Genomic DNA, 21527 nt, shown 5'->3' on the forward strand with positions numbered 1-21527 from the left:
AAGCCTTCCTAACTAATCCAGAAGTGATAGCTCTGCGTGTTGCTGACAAAGTGAAGGGTGTGAGGAAGAAAGAAAAGGCATTTTACGTTAAGAAAACATGGTCTTCTATATGGAGCCTTTGAAGTGCCTCAGCACCCCAGACGTTTGCAAGTGTGAACCTAGCACTCCTCTCATACCACTTAATCAGTAAAAAAGAAATGTATACACTGCAGAAGACAAGGAATCAGTCACTCTGGGAGAGTATCTAGAACCACTGTCCTGGAAATTTTGCTAATTCAGACTTGGCTGGGTTGTATTCAACTTTGTTCTCTCCTTAAAGGCAGTTAACTTCTAAATCCCTAAGGTATTTAAACACTTTTGTTCAGCTCAGCACACAGGCAGGAGAGAGAACAAAGTCCTGCAGAGAAAACTATTTCAAGGGTATCAGAAGTACCCACCAGGAAACCAAGGCAAGCCAATGAAACATAATTTTTATCCTTCCTCGAAGTATATACAAAAAATTTATAATTAAAAATTCTCTTAGCCATACCTAGGGTGTAAGACATACACCTGAAAAGGATTATACATAGAGGGGGAAAGTATTAGAGATACACGGTTTTAAGTTTCTTACACAACAAATAAAGCAGCATAACATATTTTGAATGTAGGCTTTGATTAATTAAAGATGTATATTGTAAACCTGAGAGCAATGACTAATACTTAAAGAAGTCTAAATAGTGAGCGAATATGGAGATAGATGGATTTAAAACATATATCCAATATAAAAACATGAAGAAGAAGAAAAAAGGGTAAAGAGCAGGTGTAATATAACAAAAACAAAGAGCAAGGTGGTAGATTTCCACACAAACATATCAATGACCACATTAAATATAAATGGTCTAAACATAATGATTAAAAGACAGAGACTATCAGATTGAATAAACAGGCAAAACCCAAGTATATGCTGTCTTCAAACAATACATGAAGGAAAAGCTGACAAAACTTATATGAAAAATTGACAAATGCAAAACTTAGTTGGAGATCTCAACATTCCTCTGGGTAACTGACAGAAGGAAAAAATAAAAAATCAGCAGGAATATGAAGTATCTGAACAACACGAAACATTTGAAGAATCCTCATGACCTTGGACTAGGCAAATACTTCTTCCATGTGACACAACATTACTAAGAGAAAAATTAATACATCAAGCTTCATTAAAATTAAACACCTTTGCTCTTCCAAAGACAAAGACTGGGAGAAAATCTCTGGTAAACATATATCTGATAAAGGACTCACATCCATAATATATAAAGTAACCTCAAAGATCAATAATGGGAAAAAACAACCAATTAAAAAATAGGCATAGATTTGAAAAAGACACTTTACTGAAGAAGACAGAGATGGCAAATAAGCACAAAAAAGAATGTTCAACATCATTAGTCATACGGGTGAAAACCAAAACCTCAAAGAAATACCACTGCCCACCTATTAAAACTGTTAAGATTAAAGAAAAAAAATAGTCACCAGTAAGCAGTGCTGGAGATAAAAATCAACTGGAACTCTTATACCTTGCTGGTGGGAATACAAAATGTTACTACGCATGAAAAGAGTTTGCAGTCTGATAAAGTTATGCATACAGTTACCATACCCCACAGCAATCTCAGCTCTAGGCATTTACCCAAAGGAATTAAAAAACCGTGTCCACATGAAAACGTGTTTGTAAATATTTATAGTGACATTTCTCCTAATTACCAAAAGCTAGAAGTAATCCAAATGTCCCTCATCTAGGAAACAAATGAACAAGTGTGACACAGTCATTTGATGGAATATCGTGCATCATCAAAAAGGAACAATCCACTGTATTGTATATAGGTGAATATTTATTAAATGCATTGTGCTAAGCGAAAGGGAGCAGATTCAAAAGCTGCATGCCACAGGATCCCATTTTTATGGAATTATGAAAAAGGCAAAACAACAAGGACAGAAAAGGGATCAGTGGTTGCCAGAGGCTGTGGGAAGGCTACCTACAGGGCAAAGAAGAATTCTGGGGAGTGATGGAAATGTTCTCTACCTTAACTGTGGTGGTGTTTGCAAGACTACATGCATTTGTCAAAACACACAACTGTACTCAAAAGGGTGAATGTTACTGTATGCAAATTATATCTTAATAAATCTGACTTTTAAAACAAAGTAGATTGCTGTAAAAAAAAATTCTATCAAACAGACTCCCCATCTCTTCCATTAATTCAGTAATACTCCCTTTCACTCCAATTAATATACCAAAGACTCATTTTTATTAACCTTGCTTCTCATGACTATGGATGTATGAAATATCTAATACATGCAGAGGCTTTGTTTTAACCTCTGCTCATGGAGGTGCTAACTATTACTGTAATTGAGAGTTCTGAGTTCTCTGCCTGACGCTAGCCACTCTTGTCATTAAACTAACAGTGAACAGTCGGATGAAGGAAGAAGAGCCAGAGGCCCAGGTGGCGGGGCGGGGGGCAGCAAGGAGGGAAAGGCAGGTGAATAAACAACCCCCCGCCCCAGGAGGGACTCCCACATTCAGTTTTGGTGCTGTGTAGTCATATGAAAAAATGCACCCAAGGTTGACGGAGCACCGATTCTCTTAAGGGAAGTTGGAAATCCTGCTTTATATGTGAATTCTCCCCATTTGGGGGAGCCTATTCACTTAAAAAAAATAACCGCATGGACAAAACAGTGCTTGTCTGTGACTGCAGGTTATAAAGTTTGCAAGCACAAGTCAAGAGCTGTGGGTATAGAGGAAAGAATTAAGACAAGCCCAGAGTCTGGTGGTTTAACAGAATGGCCTCCAAGAAGCTGAAATCACTTCTAAGAAGCTTCAGTGCAGCAGGGAGTGTTAACTTTAGGGACAGGAATGGATGTGAGGCGCACTGTTCTACCAACTGTGTGTGTGTGTGTGTGTGATCTAAGTGTAGGAAGGAAAACATTCTCCGGTGTCCGCGTGCACCCTGCATCACCTCTCCACCCGGACTACCTTCTCCTACTCATGAAACCTGCCATCCGCCCCAAATCCTTTATCAAAAACTCAATATCCCCAAAGATTTGTTTCTTTGTTCTTAATTCGCTTGGTGGCCAATGCTGATCTCAGGTAAACTGAGGCTGTTTGGGGTCTCACCCTCCTTTATGTGCTTATATAGTTCCTGCAGAATGACCAATGTGCTCGATGACAGGGTATGACCACACCCAGCTTAGGGGTGTTACACAATAGATGGATATGACCCCATGCCTCCAGCTAGCTAGCTATTCACAGATCTCCATAATTCTGAATCTTGAAGCATATCTGGTCCCAATGACTTCAGAATAGGTTGTGGTCCTGTGTGACCTTCCCAGGGGTCCCATATGGGACCAGCAACCGTTAGTACACGCTGATAGCATCGCAGCCCATCCAGGCCCTTGCACCACTCCATATGGGGTCAATACCTCAACCTCTAACTGAAGGACACTTCACCTCACCAATGCAAGTCTTAAATCTTGGGTCTTAAATCTTACATCTTTCAATGCCCTGGCTATTTATAGAACCTCCCAGGAACAATGACTCCACTCCAAGCCCTGAAGAATTGCAAAACCTTAAATCCAACAGTTGAAAATAAACATACAATTGGTACTAAAAATTGATCAGTGGTTTCGAGGATTCTAGAAATCAGCACTTAAATCCTCCCGCAGGAAGAGTCAGAGATGGATTTTTTTTTTTTTTTAAAGACAGCACAAATTTAAATGAGGGTCAGGAAACTTTCCTCTCTATAAGAAATCTCACGGCGCACACATTTTCTTGGAGGAATCAGAGGAGAAATGCAGTGCTGGTTTTGGTCATGGGAAACAATGAAAAATATTTGGCAGAGGATGAGTTGGGGATCACAGGCCCCCAAACCACGTGCTGAAAATTGTCAAGCCAAAGCAAGGAGAGGAAACTCAAGGTTGCACTAAGCCAGGGAGGGGTGGCTTTGGGGTGGGGGGAGACATACCCATCCCTACAATCTTCATCACCTCCAACCCTTGCTGTGTAAATAGCATCTTTAAAACAAAATTCCCAGTTCCACTTTCCAACCAAATTGCTGCCCCTAGCCTCTTCTACATGGACATTTGTAATGGCTACTCTTCTAAATTACAGCTAAAATCGTCTAAATAGGAAAAAAAAAAAAAGAGGAATTTAATTAAGAGAAGCCCACAACTTACTCTAAAAGGGCCATTCAACATTCAGAGTTCTCACCTGATTAAACCCTCCCCAGGTGGGGAGAAAACTTGATCAGGGACTCTCACCCCTTGCTCGCTTTAAAATGACACCACCTTCCTCTACAAAGCCCTTTCCATCCAAAAGTCGCTGGGAAGTATTTGGGGGAAGCGATATATATATATTTTTAATGGCGACTTCACATTTTGGGAAACTGAGTCTTACAAATGATAGAACGCAGAGATAACAGTAGAATTAAAGCACCAGACGCTGCATGTTTGTTCTTCAGTTCAGCTCTAAACCGGTGTACCCATCTCTTCAAGCGCTCTCGCTCTCTCTCTCTCGCTCGCTCTCTCTCGCTCTCTCTCTCTCTGTCGTCTACCTGGAGCTTTCCGGAGAAGGAACACTATTTCAAAACAGCGATTTTGTCCAGCTGGTGTGCCTGAGAACCTGCAGCCTCAAGGAAAGCGGATTTCTCTGGGATTTCGGGCGCTGCGGAAGGACTTTTAAAAGGCAAATGCTACTTTTTTAACCTCAATTGGCAACTTGTCTCTCCCTGCGCATTTGCAGCCCAGCCCGCAGAGCTTCGGGCGGGAGAGAGCCGGGATTCTCCGCGAGCTGGACTGGCTGGGCCCGAGCCGCGGCGCCGCGCAAAGGCGCAGGGACGCCTGTGCCCCCGCCGTCTCACCCAGGGGACCTGGGACCCCCTCCCCGCGCGGCGCGGGCGGTAGCAAAGCGTCTCTCTCCTTTTCCGCGCCCGGCCGGGCAGCCGGGATTCCGCACCGCCGTGTGCGCGCCGCCGGCCCCGCCTGCCCGCGGCCCCGGCACCCGAACCCCACCGAGCCCCGCCGGGAAGGGCGCTTCGGGGCTCGGGCCCCGCTCCCCGCGCCGCTCCCGCCCGCGGCCCCCGCGCACACACCCACGACCGCCACAGCAGTAGCAGCGGCGACCCTCCGTGAGCCCTCTGCGCGCCTGGCGTTCGCTCGCTGCAGCTTCGCCAGCCTAGGGCTGGGTCGTCGTCGTCCCCATTGCCGAGATGAGGAGACTGAGGCGCGCGGCCTCCCGGGACCCCACTGCCGGGAAGCCCAGGGCCGGGGCAGCCACCGCGCCCACCACCTTTCCGCACGCCCCCGGCACACCGGACCCCAGCCGGGCTCCGGCTGGGCCCCCGCGAGCTGCGCTGTGAGCGCACGTTCCTCCGGGGGCCAAGGTCGCTTCTCGGGACCCCACGGCCGGGGCGCACACCCGGTCTGCCCTCCTGGATCTCCAGTCCCAGTCTGACTGACCCGGGCATTGGGGGCGCAGAGCTGGGAGGAAAGGGGGCAAAGAAGCCGGCTCCCCCACTCCACACTGTGACTGCTGGGTTAGGTCCGCACGTAACTTGGGCGTGGGGTACAGTGTCCCCCAGCCACGCCCCTCTCAGTCCTGGAAAGCACCCTGAAGCCGGAGGTATCCGACCAGCCGATTTTGCCCAGATCCCACGTACGCGGCGTCCAACTGGGTCCTCCCGGCTAGGGAAAGGCCTCTTGGCGCCCGGCACAGGCGCTCCTGGCGGGACCAGCGCCCTCCCCCAGGTTCCCGCGACACCCCCGCCTTCCGGCTCCCCCCCGCCCCGGCTCATCCCGACCGGGGAACTTCCCGAGCGCGGGCGAGACAGACGCCCGCCCTGCCTTACCTTTGCCCAGCAGCGCGCCCAGCACCAGGCTCAGCGCCCCGCACAGCGGCGCCACCGGCCCGGGGGCCGCGCCCTCGGAGCGCATCCTGCGTCCCGGCAGCTCAGGCCGCCCTCCGCCCGCCCGGGGCGCAGCGCCGGCCCGCGGTCCCCGCCGGCTGTCCCATGCCCCGGGGCGACCCCCGGCTGCGAATCGGCCGGCCCGGCTGCGGATCCGGTGGTCTCGCCTGCCCCCGCCGTGGCGCCGCGGCGGCTCCGGATCCCGCGGCAGCGCGCGCTCTGGCCAGGACAACTTTTCTCCAGCCGCCGCCGCCGCAGCCGCCGCCCGCCCCGCCCACTCCAGGACCCGCCCACCCCGGCCCGCCTCAGGGCCCGCCCCCGGCCCCGCCCCGGGCCGGAGCGGAGCTTGGAGTGCCGGGAGGCGCGCGGGTGCGGGATCCCTGGGGGCGGGAGAGGTTGGGGAGCGGGGAGAGCGGGCTTCGCGCCGCTCGCGGGGTCCGCTCCGCCCGTTTGCGGCCTCCCGCCCGCTGCGGCTCGCGTCCGGGAGACTTCTGCACGGGGACCCGCGACTCAAGATGGAGCTGGACCCTTTCCCTCGCCACCCTCCCGCGGCCGCGGCGGGGCGAGTGGTAGTCACGCCCCGCACCTCAATTGCGGGTCATCCCCTGATTTTTTTGTCTTGAGAGCTGCGGACATCTGGAATTCGGAGTCCCATGCATCTGCTGCGGAAAGCTCTGGATAGATCATTCAGTGGGGAAAGCAACGTGCAGAACAGCCTAAGGAAGAACAGGGTGGACAGAGAGGCGTGTGCACGTCTGTGTGTCTGTGTGTGTGCGAAGCAAAAGAGCACAGCGGTATCTCTGGGAGGGGGAGTGGAACGCCGCGGTGGAGAAAAGGTTCATCTTTCCCTGCATATCCTTTTATATTGTTGGGTCTCGCCCCCACCCCCTATGTGTTTTTACTAACTCTTCAGGGAGTGAATACCCCCTCCCCCAGCCAGACCTGCTTCTGCAATAACTAGTAACCTGCAGTTCAGACCAGAAAGATACGCACGCGCCATCCCACGCCACCCCACTTCCTGATGCTCCCAATTCTTGCTCCCAGAGCTGCCCTCCTTCCTCGCGGGGACCCCAGCTGCTTGCCTGCGCGGTTACTGACGCTCCGGCCTTGTGGGCCACGCGGGGGTCTGAACAATCTGAAGGCGGGACCCCAACTGCCTCTCCTCTCTGTGCGTGAGAGGTGGTGCATGAGGAGCCCAGAAGCTTCTCCGGTAGGCCCAGCTCTCCCCAGCCGCGCCTGAGGTCCTCTGGCTTTGTTGGCCTCTGGGCTCCTGGGAGACAGGGTGCAGCGGCCCACCTCTCACCCGACCGGCTTAGTCCAGCCTCGGGAAAGAAAGCCTAACTGTGCCCTGTGTCACCCTTGTACCTGGCCACTAGAGCCTGGAATGAATTTCAAATAAAAGAAAAAATGATATTTGATTGAATGAAAGGAAGAAGGGAAATCAACCAGAGCAACCTCAAACCCTTTTCTCGTGGCCTCCCCCTCCCCATCACAGAAGAGCAGGTGCCCAGCAGGAGGAGAGACCCTGGAAGTGTGGGGACAAGGGCTTGACACTCCCAGCTTGGGGCCCTGCCTTCCCCCAGCTGGTGGCGTGGCTGTGATTCTGGACAGGCTAGGGGGAAGAGTGCTCACCTCTGTCTCAGCGAGTCCACTTGCCTGATGTGGGGAGAAGGTAAAGCCTTGGGGAAACCCAGCCAGGCCACTTCTAAAGGGAGGCATGGGTGGCAGAGATTTCATGTTTTATGTGGATTATGCTGATAATTGCCCAATTCTTCAGTTCATTCAGCTAATGTAGACAAACCTCGGAAGCAGTCATAAAGTCGACTTGGGGTCCTAAAATGGAAAACACATTTCCTTCTCATTTTTATGTGTTAGCCTAAAGTCACTGGAGAAGAAATATTTTTCATTTAAATGTTTCTAGCCTCAGTGAGAAATACAACATATCTATTATTCCTGACAGAGGGGTTGAGATCTGCTTCATCTTCTCTCTCTCCTGTCTGATGATAGAAACAAAAAGCCCCTAATTATGCCCTCCACTCCCCTGCCCTTCTCCCTTGTAAGTTTCTAATTTGCAACCCACCCTCCCTTCCCACACATACACATAATTTCTTTCCTCTTGGCACAGAATATTGCCTTCCACTGCAAAGCCAAAGGTGGGTGGTGGTCCGGGACTCCACGGTATAAATCATCAAGAAGGAAAAAACTGAACAAACCACAGAAAAATACATAACAGTTGGAGGAAAAAAGCAAGAGGGTCCTCAGTCAGGTAAATCCACTTCACGGTACCCTCAGGTGTTCTGAATCTCAGATGCTCCTTCAGAATGATGTCTCCAAGCATGGCCGGCAAGAGGCTCCCTCCTGCTCCTTCAGGAGTGGACAAAAGGAGACCCAGGTAATGGGTGCTTCTTTTCTGCAAATCTGTTTAGGATCCCATTTAATCTACCCTGTGACCTTCTAGATATCAAACAAACTTGAAGGCAAAACCAAACGAAGGGAGGATATGGTCGAGTTATCTTTTTTAAGGAAAATACCCGCAAGTAGAGGTGAGAACTTAGAGTTTCATGGGCTAACAGTTTCCTGTATTTATTTTTTTAAGGCATGTATTATTTAACCCCCAAATCATTAATTCCTTAAACTAAATTATTTCCAGATGCTTTTCTGAATTTCATAACAAATATCAGAGACCACTAATCCCCTCAAAGGCTTTTGCAAAACTCCCTGTGGGCTGTGGGCACATGGAGATGATTAACATGATTTATAGGACACAAGAGCTTTTGGAAAGAGGAATCCTGCTGCCTCCACATGTGCCTGGAGTTCCTAAGTCAAAGACATGATTTCAGATTGTATGTTGTTGTTCGTGCTTACATTCCCAATTTTTAATACCGTGTAAAATGAGGGATGGAACTCATGAAGTTAGCTCAAGTGTTTCTCCTAAGGTATGCCTCTAGACGGGGGACCTCTAGGTATATATTACCAAGAACAAGGAAAATAAGGGCTATGTGTTGGCCTCATGAGACAGCTATAGTTGTCTTGCAGATGTAATCTCGAGTCCTTGGTATTAGATCCATAAGTCTTGGACTCTCTCTCCTTCTGGCAAACTCCAGGATCTCCACCTGACTAAGGTGGAGCAGGATAGGGGAAGTAGAACGTAGAAACAGCATGTCCTTCTTCCCTTCCCACCTCCACACCTGCCACACGTGGATCAAGATTCCAGCCTCATGGCATCCAGTAAGAATGGAACCACTGAGGAAACACTGGGGACCATTCACCATCCACTCTTGTTCACTCACATGCTTATTTACTTCTTGTCTATCTGCAACCTCCCCTGGCCCGTGTCAGCGCCGCGGGGGCGGTCTGGCCTGCTCAGTCCTGTGTTCCTAGCCCCACAACAAGTGTGCGCACAAAGATCAACCCCGTCCAGTGAGTAGCTGTCATGAAGCTATAGATGACTAGCCCCACTTTACCAATGAGGAAGCTGAGTTTCACACAATTTCCCTTGAGCTCACTTGGCCAGGAATAATAAAACACTGATGATCACAGTAATGGCAGAACGTGTATGAGGTGCTTGCTAATTGCCAAATAAGCCTGTTAACAACCCACACATATGTACTTTATTATCCCATTTTACAGACAAGGAAGCTGATGTCCAATTGGTCATGTGGCTCGTTCAGGATCACTCAGCTAGGAAGTGGTCAAGCTGGGTTTGAATCTAGGCCATCTGTGACCATTCATTACACTCACCTGTGTTGAGGTGTGTGCTCATGTCTGTCCATTCTCTACACCAGGTGCCTTGGTAACTTGTGTTAGTTCTCGCTTGCTAGACCTTTCTATTTTGAACAAACACTGAAAAATTATTCCTTTGTCATTCCCACTTAACCTAACAGAAAAGCTCTCCAGTGCCTTGTGCTTCCCTGGTGTCTCAACCTGAACTCAGCCTCTGTGGAGATTAGTTTTCTCTGGCGGGAACACGGGCCCAGCTACCTCAGGTAAGATGCAGATGCAGGTGACTTTTGGCCTGTGAGATCAACTTTTAAGGCTGATGCTCAAATGCCCACACTGACCCTTGTCCTGTGTCCCTCCTGGTACCTACTGCCTTCCCTGACTTTGGGTGAAGACCCACCGAGTGGATTTTCTACCCATCACCTTTCTACTCAGGGTTCAAGGTCAGCAAATAGTCCTTTTAGTATAGGACCTGAGTAATAATGCTTCAGATTAAATGATAAATGGAAGTACTCACACTGACATTTCCTTAACGGCATTTGTATCATGATCATGATCATCATCACCACCACCACCACCATCCCATCACCACCATCATCACCATCATCACCATCATCTTCACCATCATCACTATCATCACCACCATCATCACCATCACCACCATCATCACCATCATCACCATCATCTTCACCATCATCACCATCATCACCACCACCATCACCATCATCATCATCACCACCATCACCATCATCATCATCACCATCATCACCATCACCATCATCACCACCACCATCATCACCACCAGCCCCATCATCCCCACCAGCCCCATCATCACCATCATTACCATCATCACCACCATCACCATCATTACCATCATCACCACCATCATCATCATCACCATCACCACCATCATTATCACCATCATCATCACTATCATCACCACTATCATCACCATCATCACCATCACCATCATCATCACCACCACCACCATCACCATCACCACCATCATCACCACCAGCACCATCATCACCACCATCACCATCACCACCAAAACCACCACCATCATCAGCAGCAGCATCACCACCATCACCATCACCACCACCCCCGTCATCACCACCATCACCACCACTGTCACCACCATCACCATCATCACTACCATCATCATTACCACCACTGCCACTGTCATCATCTCCAAAACTTATAGACTTTTTATTTTGTGCTAGGCACTATTTTAAATACTTCAACAAGTACTCTGACTCATTTAATCCTCACAAAATTCTTATGATGTTAATATTGTCATTAACCCCATTTACAAACAAAGAAATTGAGACACAGAGGGTAGGCAACTTATTCAAGGTCACAGAGCTAGTAGTTGGCAGAACTGGGATTCGAATCCAATTAGTCTGGCTAGAGAATCCCTATAAACAATTGTCAGACCTTACTGTACTTACATATCACCTTGGGAACTTGTTGAAACGTTGATTCTAATTCAGTAGATCAGGATGGTGGGGGTGGGGAGGCTTATGACTGCGTTTCTAACAAGCCCGCAGGCTCTGCATCAGGGGACCAGCTTTTGAGTAGCAATTCCCTAAATCATTACTCCATTATGCTCCCTACAAAGTTATCCAAAGTCATATTATTCAAACTATTTTTATCTGAAAACTTCAGATAAAAAGTGAAACTCTTACTTGTGTCTCAACATGAAGTAGTCATGAGCACATTCAGTGCATTGCATCATTCCAGAAGAAGCATGAGGTTGGACAGTTTGTTATGGAGTCAGTTAAGGACAGTTACTTAACATCTCACTGAACTCAGTATTCAGGGGGATGAACACGGGGACTGGCTTTGGTCAAGGTGGTGCCTGCTCTATCACTTGGGTCCCCGAATGACCTCAATGAGCAGAGTTCCCTGCCAACTAGCAGTGGTCACCACAAAATTGGATGAGACATGGATGTTTGCTGTGTTAAGCCATTGACATTTTGGGGTTGTCTGATGATGTACCATAACATAACGCATCCTCACTGAGACACCAGACATTCAAATTCATGCTTTACTCACTCAGCTGTGCCCTTGTTCCTTGTGGATTATCAGATCTTTGTGCAGGAAGAAAACAATCTCCATGTCTCATCAATCTTTAATCCTATAAGTAATTGTTGAGTGATTACTATGGGTGGGCATTGGGCTAGGAACTTGTCCTCAGAGAGTGTATAGCAGAGATAATATGCAAACACAGGTGTCTTGAACTACCATCAGAAAAGAGGCACAAATGAATGTTACAAGAGCCCAAAGATCAGCCCCACCTACCCTCCATCTACACTGGTCTTACTTCTGTTCCCTGTGCATGCTCTGCTCATTCTCCCTTCAGAGACTTTGTACTTAATGTTTTCTCCCCCCCGAGAGCCTCTTAATAACTTCCCTTCCTCTTAAATGTCCCACCTCAGCCAGATCTTTCTCTCCATGGTCACTCACCTGGAACTGGGAGGAACCAGAATATGCCCAGCACGAATTTGTTGAACAAATTCTAAGCCATAGCTTTGAGGGAGCGATGTTCTATCACTGACTTCGGGGATGATGAGAGATGAAGCATGGAGATGGGTGGGAAGCTTGGCTGGCTCTGTCGGTAGGGTGTGTGACTTTTGATCTCAGGGTCGTGAGTTCGAACCCTTCACTGGGTATAGAGATTACTTAAAAATAAAATCTTAAAAAAAAAATAGAGTGGAGATGGGCAAGACGGGAGGGCAGAGTTTTTGTGGAAGGAAGAACAAGACAGGAACACAGGACAGCCCATAAACAAGTGTAGAAATGGTCACTTCCATTCAGTCTCATCACTGCCAGCCAGAAGAAACAGATTAAATCAACCCCAAAGTCACTGGCACTGAGCTATGGTGGGTCCAGCTATTCTATTGATTGCATCCTCTCCACCCCTAAGTCTTTGATTTTGTTTTTTTCAATTTTATAGTCATTACTTGGTAGGAACTAAACTTCAAATTGTTAATAGAGAATAATTCAATTCAAACACATCCAACCACTGTGAGATGCAACCCAGCACGTAAGCGGCAATATTAATCTCCCTTTTAAAACCTCTCCCAGCTGCCCATGATCAGCATCCTAAGCTAAGACATCGCTAATGATTCATGACACTCCTAGCTGCTTTCAAACACCTTTCCCAGGTTCAGACAATCCAGGCAACTCCAGAAGCTTTGCAGCAGACCCACTGCATTGTTCTTGACTCCCCTTAAAACTCTCTGATGGCCTGTTAAAAAAAGATTGAGCTTCAAATGGAAAACTGCCAAAACTGTGTTGTTTTGACAGTTGGAACAATGCAGTGCCAATTCAGTGAATTTATGGGAGGAATAGCTCGGCTCCCTCCCCTGTGCGCAGGCTGCAAATGGTTCTAGAGTCAACAGTGCTCCCTGGTGGCGCTGACCTGCATTTTCTGCAGGCAGAGAGGAAAAGGAGAGAAGCTCTGGGGCTGAGCAAAGTGGTAGACAGACAGATCATTAGAGTCCATAAGTCCAGCCACGTTTCACACAAACGGATGTCTTCCTTCTCAAGAGGCGGGACTGGTCACCACAGCTGTCTTGCCTCTGACTTGTGAGTAGAACGTGTGATGCTTCCCGGCCCATCTTCTGTAGGATTTCAGTAGAGGGTGCTTCCCATGAAGCTGTTGCCCTCATAGAGCTGGGGACACTGGCATTCGGTCTTTGCGGAGAGCTCGAGAGATTAAAGGTTGGGCCAGCCAGAACCAGGAACAAGGCTGGCAGGGGGCACGAAGTGGTACTCTCCCCGTGGGACTGCTGCCAAGGCATGACGTAAGTCGTGTAGGTGGCCCTCAGATTTACTGATGGAGCTCAGAGGCCATGATTCATCAAGGTTCAAGTAGGGGAGCTGAACCGCCATGAACAGGGAACTTAGTTCAGGAATGCGACCTTATATAATCGTGGGAGAAGCTAGAGAAATAAAAATCCAGAAGGGGGAGTCGGAGGATAAGCGAAAGTCAGGAACCAGCGTTCCTGAGTGCTGACGTGATTCAGGGAGAGCTGAGCTATCCACCTTTTCCAGGTGAACAGATTGGACCTTGCAGAAGAACCGGAGGGGCAGGAGTGTCCCGCTTCCAGGGCAGGACGATGCGGGGGGACTGTTCAAAGGGGCCCCGGAGGGGTTCAGCCTCTGCGGTACCTGCTGGATAGACAGGCAGCTTGCAACTCCGGATTCTGAATAAAATACCAAACCAAAAGAGAAGCACACACAAATGACCAAAACAAACTTCCCAAAGGCTCTGAAGAGTGAAGGGAGGCCGGCAGGCAGATTCCGGCAGGGAGCCAACACTCGGAAGAAGGAAAAGGCCTAAAGAAACCTGCCTGTTTCTGTGGCTTTTCCCCCTAAGGACAGGTCACCGTCATTGCTGCTCAAGAACAGGGGGTTCTCCTGGAGAAACCCATTCTTCGTGGTCTGAAGAACCAGAGGACAGAGCCTGAAATAATCACAGTCACTGGAAAGTACAGAGGAAGACTCTAACAACAGACAAAACCAGAAAGGAAGATCCCCAAATTCGGGATATAAACTCTGCCCACGTTTTTGGAAAGCCCACGGACCACGTATGCATGGAGAATGAAAGAACCAAACTGATCTGAGCTGCAGCCCAAGAGACAGTTTCTTTTAATCTGACCAAGTGGATTGCCAGCCAAAGTTAAAAAGTTAACACTTTTCCGAGGAATGCAACAGAATCCAGAATCTCCACAGAATTCAGAATTCTTACAGAATCTTCTTACAGAAGATAATCTATAAGTATTTGACATCTAAAAGCCAGGAAAATGTGGAAACAGAGCCTAAAACCCCCTCCTTTGGCCATCCCGATCATTTCTCTTAGTGCTCATTCCTGCATTAGATAACTATGTTTGAAATATCTACAATAGCTCCTGTTTTTTGTTCTGTTCCTTTGTTAAAACAAGGGACGCTAGTAAGTAATTTGCATTCCTATCACTAAGAGAAAGTGATCATAGGATCCAGAGGAAAAACTAGGGGGTGCGTACTTTCATATAAAGGAATAATATATGTTTTTAAGCCTCCTAGAGGCAAGTGAACTTCAGTCAAAACCCTGCCTTTTCCATCTCTTCACTGTAAAGGATCTTACTTATTTCCTTTTCTCCATCTTCCCTCCTTCTCATCTCTGCCGAAGGTGAGTACCAAATGTTTTGTTAGACGATGCAGGTTTTATACTCTGCAAAATAGAAACAATCCTTGTTTCATGGAGCCCTAGGTCAGTGACTCAACTGCTCAGCCTCAATTTTTTTTTAATTGCTAAAATAGGGATAATTACACTTACCTTTCAAGTTGGTTGTATTAGTGAGAATGAGAACTCTTTTCAATATGCTAAAGCAGAAGGGATCATTTATTAACTTCCACAAATGAGAAATTCAGGGATACAGGCAGCTTCAGGTATGGCTGAATCCAGGGTCAATGAAAGAACCATATATCTAACTTATCTCTATCTGTTCATCTACTGACTTTGTATCTTTTTGTATATTAGGCTCACTCCTCCTAAAAATTACTTAGTCTCCCAGAGCCGCAATGTGCTCATCTATACCATAGAATATTAATAATGCTATCACCATAGATTGGTAGTATGGATTATGACACTGTATGTGTGAGCGGCACATAGTAAGTGGTCAAATCTTAATAGTGGTGGCTTATCTTAATACTGTAGTAGTGGTGGTAGGAATTATATTCCAGGAGAGGTATGGATGTTAAGGTAAAGCATGTGTCTATTGCATCAATGACAACATTCATTCAGCCCTTTTAGTGATCCAGTGGAACCTAGAAGCTGCTAATTGTACAGGAGGATAAAGAACACCAATTTAAATCTGAGCATGAGAACTTCACTGGTAGAACAGCTGAATGGCCCAGAGAAGGTGGGGTGACATACCTCAATTGTTGCCATAGTGCCTGGACAGGGAGACCGAGAGATGCTTCTGGAAGTCTGGATGTGGGCACAGAAAACGGTCAGAAAAGATGATCTGCACCTATATGAGGAGAGAGAAACGAGACTGCCTAGAGGCTTCCAGTGAGGCTGACCACAGAGTCAGATCAGAAGACAACCCAGAGGCTCCGAGGCTCTGTCTCCCGGTCAGGATGGGGCCTAGAAGCTGTGCTCACCCTCAGTCCCGCGTGGGAGCTTCTGTACGTGTGAACCACACATGCTCAGAGAAGGGGACGACAGAGTGGCAGCCACGGGGCTTACAGGTGTGTGTTTCACCAGCTCGGCCACCTCGGGAGAGAAGCTCTGTCTCTTTCCTGGTTGCTGAAACCCCAGGCCCAGGCTGCCCCTCATGCTGTGGCTTTGCTCATCTGTTCGTTCTGATCCGATGACTGTGGCCCGTCAGGAGCTAGCCCTGACCAGCTGGCTCTGGGCCATGCCCCCACCCACGAGACTGGAAAATAAGCTCGGCCTCCCGTCAGCCACCCCGAGTGGGAATGAAGGGTGAGTGTTAGCCTAAACAGAAGGAAAAAGAATCCCAGGTGAGCAAAATCCTCATCCAAAGGTGTTTTCTTATGATATGACAGTGGTGCCAATATATGTGTGTGTGTGTGTGTGTGTGTGTGTGTGTATTTTGCAAATTAAAAAGATTTTAAATATTCAGCAAACTATAAATTGCAATCAGTAGGGGCTATAATTTCATATAAGAAAGACTATTCTAAGAGGATAGCCGTGGAACGGCGGAAGAAGGCGTAGGCTTGCGGACGTGGGCGGGGCTGGGGGGCAGCACGGTGCAGGCCTAGCTGTTCTGCCGCACAGTGTTTACGCCTCGCGTCCCTGCTGCTACCATGGGATTTCTCTCTTGGGCTCCGTGTGGAGATGGCAGTGTGCACAGCACTGCATTTTGACAGGCTGCCCCTCAGTGGTCAGCACCCAGGAGACCTGCAGGTGTCTTCTTTCATCTAGAGGCATACGGTGATATTTATTACAGCGCCACGGTGAGATTTCTCCATTAATAAACTGGGCAGCCTCCTGTGACTTGCAGGACAAGATGAAGGCAGTCACTCATGCTTTCCTTTATTGCAGAAAATGGTTATTAATCACTTCTCCTTCTGCATTTGTCAGCGCACTTGCTCAAATTGGCAGAAACCCACAAAAATGGGAACAAAACTCTTCTGAGTTACCAACCTTAGGAAGAGCAGGGTGGGGCCGCTCTGAGCCTCTGCTGGAACCGAGAGTCCATTCAGTCCTCCCTCTCCTTCCTTCTCCCCTCACCCACATCTCCCTCAGCAACAGCTATGTTCACTTAGCCCGCCTGTTCTCCAAGAGCCTGGGGCCAGGAGTGCCAATATGGGTTCATATTCTTCCATCATGAATTTAGAAGTCCCAGGGAAGGGGCTTTGATTGGCCCAGTGGGTCAGTGGTACAGCTTTTCCTTAAATCATGTCACCAGAAAAGCCATGTCGCATGAGGGAATGGTATTGGTACCTCGAGCCACTGAGTGGTGTGCGTGAGTGCACCAGCATGTGTGTGCACGTGTTTGCGTGTGTCTGTGCGTGGTCTGGAGCATCACTCTCCAAAAGAAGACGGCTGCATTTCCATAAGAGTGAGGAAATGCCAAGGAGCCTATGTGAGCCAGTACCGCGCGCTGGGGATGGGAAGAGAACAGTGCACCACACGTGCTCTTCATCTGGGTATTTCGTATATACCTGGGGGCTGACTGTGCCCGCAGGGGACACATGGAAACGGTGGGGCACTTTGCTAGGCCCAGGGGCTGGAGGTGCCACCTGCCGTGCAAAAGGCAATGGCCCGGGGCCAGGGGACCACCTGCAGTGTGCATGAACGCCTCCCATGGTGAGAACGACCTGCCAGATGCCACTTGTGTCTTGGTTGAGAGGCACAATCTCCCTGGAAGGGGACAGACACATACCCAAGCTGGTGACAAATGCCACCTCTTCCCACATTTGAGACCCCAACTGAAATACTTGTCGATGGGTGCAGAATTATCTAAGTGAGCTTTTATCTTGCTCTGCCAATAAAGTGCCTTTGAAAGCACGGAGTCTGTAACCCCTCCGTATGAGACGGTTTATTAGGTCCTTACCACAGAGAAGCAGATGGGGGCGGTGGCTACAGATGAATGGGACTTCTGAGCGCTATAGAAGGGACCGGAGAGCTGGAAAGAAAATCCAAGTGCCATGTCGCAGCCCGCACCAGCCCCGGATGCGGTGAGGAGACCACGGAGCGGGAGTAAGACGGCTCCCGATGCCTGGTGGGCATCCCTCCATCCCCTTCTCCTGGGGCTCAAAGTGTCCCCAGCTGGGCTCTGTCCCTCTGCAGACCCACCCCAGCAGTGGGATCCATGCCCGACCCATTCCCTTAGAGCAAAGCAAGAAATGTCGTCTCCTTGCTCCTGAAATTGCTCATTTAAATTTCAAATGTGCCTGCAAAGTCACTCACAGGACAAATGCCCCTGGGGGTCAGATGCCCCAGCCACCCCAGCCCACAGGCATCCCCACTCCCTGGGACTGGCCAGCACTTGCAGGCTGTCGATGTCCTGGAAAAGCCCACAGAGCCAAACACAGCCCTTGGAATGAATCAGAGCATTTGCTGAAACTTTTTCAAAAGAAAAGCCTTTTTTATTTCCTTACAACTATAAATGTTTGCCTGACATTAGGATAAACTGTCCGGGCTTTGTTTGAGTAAAAATAATGCTGTAAAGGGTGGGAAAGCTGCTGGCTCTTGGAGACCATTGCATTACCTCTCCTCCTCAGTGGAGGTGGGGCCTTCTAACTTCTCCTAATGTGCTTGCTTTATACACTTCATTTGATTGTGGCTTAGAAACTCTCTGTGTTGGCTTTTTTTCCTCTTTCTATTAAAACCAAATCCCAGGTCCTCTCTTGTGACTAGGAGCTCCATGAATAAGATGCAGTGTGGGCAAAGGTTAGGTTTGGGTCTCATGCTGCAGGTGACCCACTCCACACCCCTCATAATTCCCTTAAGCATCACTACCCATTGCTCTTCTGCATGAGGATCCTGGATGACTTTTCTTCCTAGGGGTGTAGCGGAGAGTGGAGGTGACATCTTGAATGTGTCACTGTGACAGAGCCAGCCTGGAGACAAAGCTGGCATCCTGGATGGCAGAGTCCAATTAGGGCGAGATGTCACTGACATCAATTAACAAGCCCCAGCTCGGATGCCCTTTTATTAATGAGCTAATAAATTCCAGTGTCACCGAACTCATGTCAGGTGAGCTTTCTGCAGACATACATGGCACAAGGAAGGATGCAGGCCCTTTACCCCTGCACGCTGTTCCTTGCCCTGCCACCAACCTGCAGTGACCTTGAAGTGACATCGCTTGATTTCTTTAGCTGGCATCTGTGAGTGAGACTGTCTCACAGACCTTGTGACCCTGTAATATCATTTCCTGTGCTTTAGTCTATTTGGCCTCAAGGACTGGAGAAGTAGATGTTTCCAGCAGCAAGGCCAGCATTGCAATCACCTAGAGGGAGGAAGGGGAAAAGGGTCTCCAGCTCCTGTAGGTGCTGAGCCCTTTCTTCCATTTATTTAATTTTTTTTTCAAGATTTTATTTATTTGACACGGAGAGAGAAAGTACATAAGCAGGGGGAGCAGTAGAGGGAGAAACAGACTCCCTGCTGGGCAGGGAGCCCCATATGGGACTCGATCCCAGGACTCTGGGGTCATGACCCGAGTGGAAGGCAGACGTCTAACTGACTGAGCCACCAGGCACACCATATTTATTTATTTTTTTAAAAAAGATTTTATTTATTTATTAGAGAGAGTATGCACAAACAGAGGAAGAGGGAAAAGCAGACTCCCCGTGGGGAAGGGAGCCCCATACGGGACTTGATCCCAGGACCCTGAGATCATGACCAGAGCAGAAGGCAGCCGATTAACCAACTCAGCCCCCCAGGAGCCCCTGTGCTGAGCCCTTTCAACAAGAAGACTCACTTAATCCAGCAGGGCAGTCCCACCCGGTATGCTTAATTGTTCCAGTTCATAGTTGATACAACCAAGGCCCAGAGAGGGTTAGTCATTTGCCCAAGATCACACAGCTGGACCCTGACTGCCTGAATCTCAGTGTTACCTAGTCGGGTTCCTGGGCCCACACCAGAAACCAGCCCAGACGCCCCCTTCAACAAAAAGGCACCAAGGCTTTACTGGGGCCACAGCTCGAGCTGAAGGAAAACACACAGCACGGACAGAGTGGTTAGGCTGGTCTCTCGAAACAGAGGGGACACTTGCTTATGTGGGGAAACCCACAGGTTCCCAGGAGGTCCAATATGCTAATAAGGGGGAGGGTAAAAAGTGCCTCTTCCTGATTGGTCGGAGGGCCTCGTCCTGATTGGTTGGTCGGAGGGCCTCGTCCTGACCGGTTGATATTGGCAGGTGCCCTGTTTTCAGCCCCGCTTGGCTCTGGCCCATCCTGGCCGCCTCCTGGTTCTCTTTTGTAAGGGACGGGGTTTAACAGTAACATTCAGCAGACACTGCCCCAGCTGGGCGGCATTTCACACGTGGGGCTTGTTCCCTTGGTCCCTAACTATCTCACCAGCGCCTGTGATTTTGCTGGTTCCCTCCACCACGGGGGGAAGGAATCGCCCTCTCTCAGACCTCCTTGGGAGAACGTTTTACACACAGCACACATTTTCAGATTTAATTGCACTGTTGTACTGTTTTCCCACATCTGGACGCCACCATCAAAGCAAGATGTTTGGGGTGAACAGAGAATTAGACCAGCGGAGACTTCAGCCTCTGGCCAGGCTCCCTCCGACTGCCGTGTCAAGCTCGTATTCTGCAGGAAGCCCACCGCGTCACTGCGCCTGCAGTTGGCCACAGCTTCCACCGGCTCCTTTCTCAGAGATTTCTCATCGGCACTGGATTCAATTACGTCGTTCAGCAGTCCGGCCAGCGTGGCCAGACAACACAATTCATAAACCAGAGGAATTCAACTCATGGTTCTGATAATTTGATCAGGTGAACAAAAGATATTTTATTGCTGTTTTTGGAACTGGGCTTCCTTGCCTGTTGTTTTCTCATAATTGAAAAGGGTCCTCTAGTGGAAGCGCTCAAGCAGTTATAGGTGTGGGTTTAACCTGCCTGGATCTTAGATTCAATCTCATTTTATTTTCTCAATTCCCATGAATAATGACTAAAACACCTTGCAACAAATCTAGACAAGATCACCTGGAAATCATGATTGCCCCCAAAGACGGCTAATCACATACTCTGCTCCAGGGGCTCATCTTGGGGCTACGGGATCTTTGGTAGCATCTGTTCTCATAGGTAGAGAAGAGTAACTCAAGAACTCCCAATTGCTCAGAAGCCATTTCCCCTGACACCGCAGGACAGAGCAGGTGCTTGATGTAGGAGGTCACGGGCTCCGTCAGGACCAAAGATTCCTATTTTATTACACAAACAAACCCAAAAGTGAAAGTGCTTGCTCCAATGAAAAGAGAAGTTCTTTTCAAGCCAGTATGCTGAGGCTGCTTTATGAAATAAAGATCAGATCAAGCTCTGTTTTACTCAGATAGTTCAGGAGCATGGGAGAATTACATTACCTGTCTGACCTCATTAGGCTCCTTGCTAGCAAATGGATAGAACACGATGATGCAATTTGCTCTGTGAGGTGGTACTCTGAATCAGATGTGCAATGGGAGGGTAGGTGAGGAGAGCAGAGCATGAGGCTGGAACGTGGGCTGGACTCCAGTCTCAGCAGCTGGAGAAGGAGAGTCTTCTTTCTTCTCCTGGCTATGTGCACCATAGCTGAGAATGCTGGAGCCCAGGAGGAATGAAGAAGCAGGTCTGGAAGCTGCTATCTCCACCTACTCCACCCCTGCTCCAGAAAACACGTGTGAGCTTGGGATGGTGAAGGTCACCTATGGAAAGC

The 21527-nt window shown here is 48.7% G+C and overlaps 1 protein-coding gene across 1 annotated transcript in view; it reads right to left on the reverse strand.

Moving 5' to 3' along the window:
* Window positions 1–6063, reverse strand: part of TMEM132C (transmembrane protein 132C) — a 319945-nt gene extending 313882 nt beyond the window's left edge. The window contains exon 1 of the mRNA XM_027575182.2: window positions 5868–6063. Coding sequence (XP_027430983.2) covers window positions 5868–5952 — 85 coding nt within the window. The 5' untranslated portion in view covers window positions 5953–6063. The remainder of the gene's footprint in view (window positions 1–5867) is intronic.
* Between the last annotated feature and the right edge of the window lie 15464 nt (window positions 6064–21527).

This window comes from Zalophus californianus, chromosome 14 (genome assembly GCF_009762305.2).
Source record: "Zalophus californianus isolate mZalCal1 chromosome 14, mZalCal1.pri.v2, whole genome shotgun sequence".
Classification (NCBI taxonomy): domain Eukaryota; kingdom Metazoa; phylum Chordata; class Mammalia; order Carnivora; family Otariidae; genus Zalophus; species Zalophus californianus.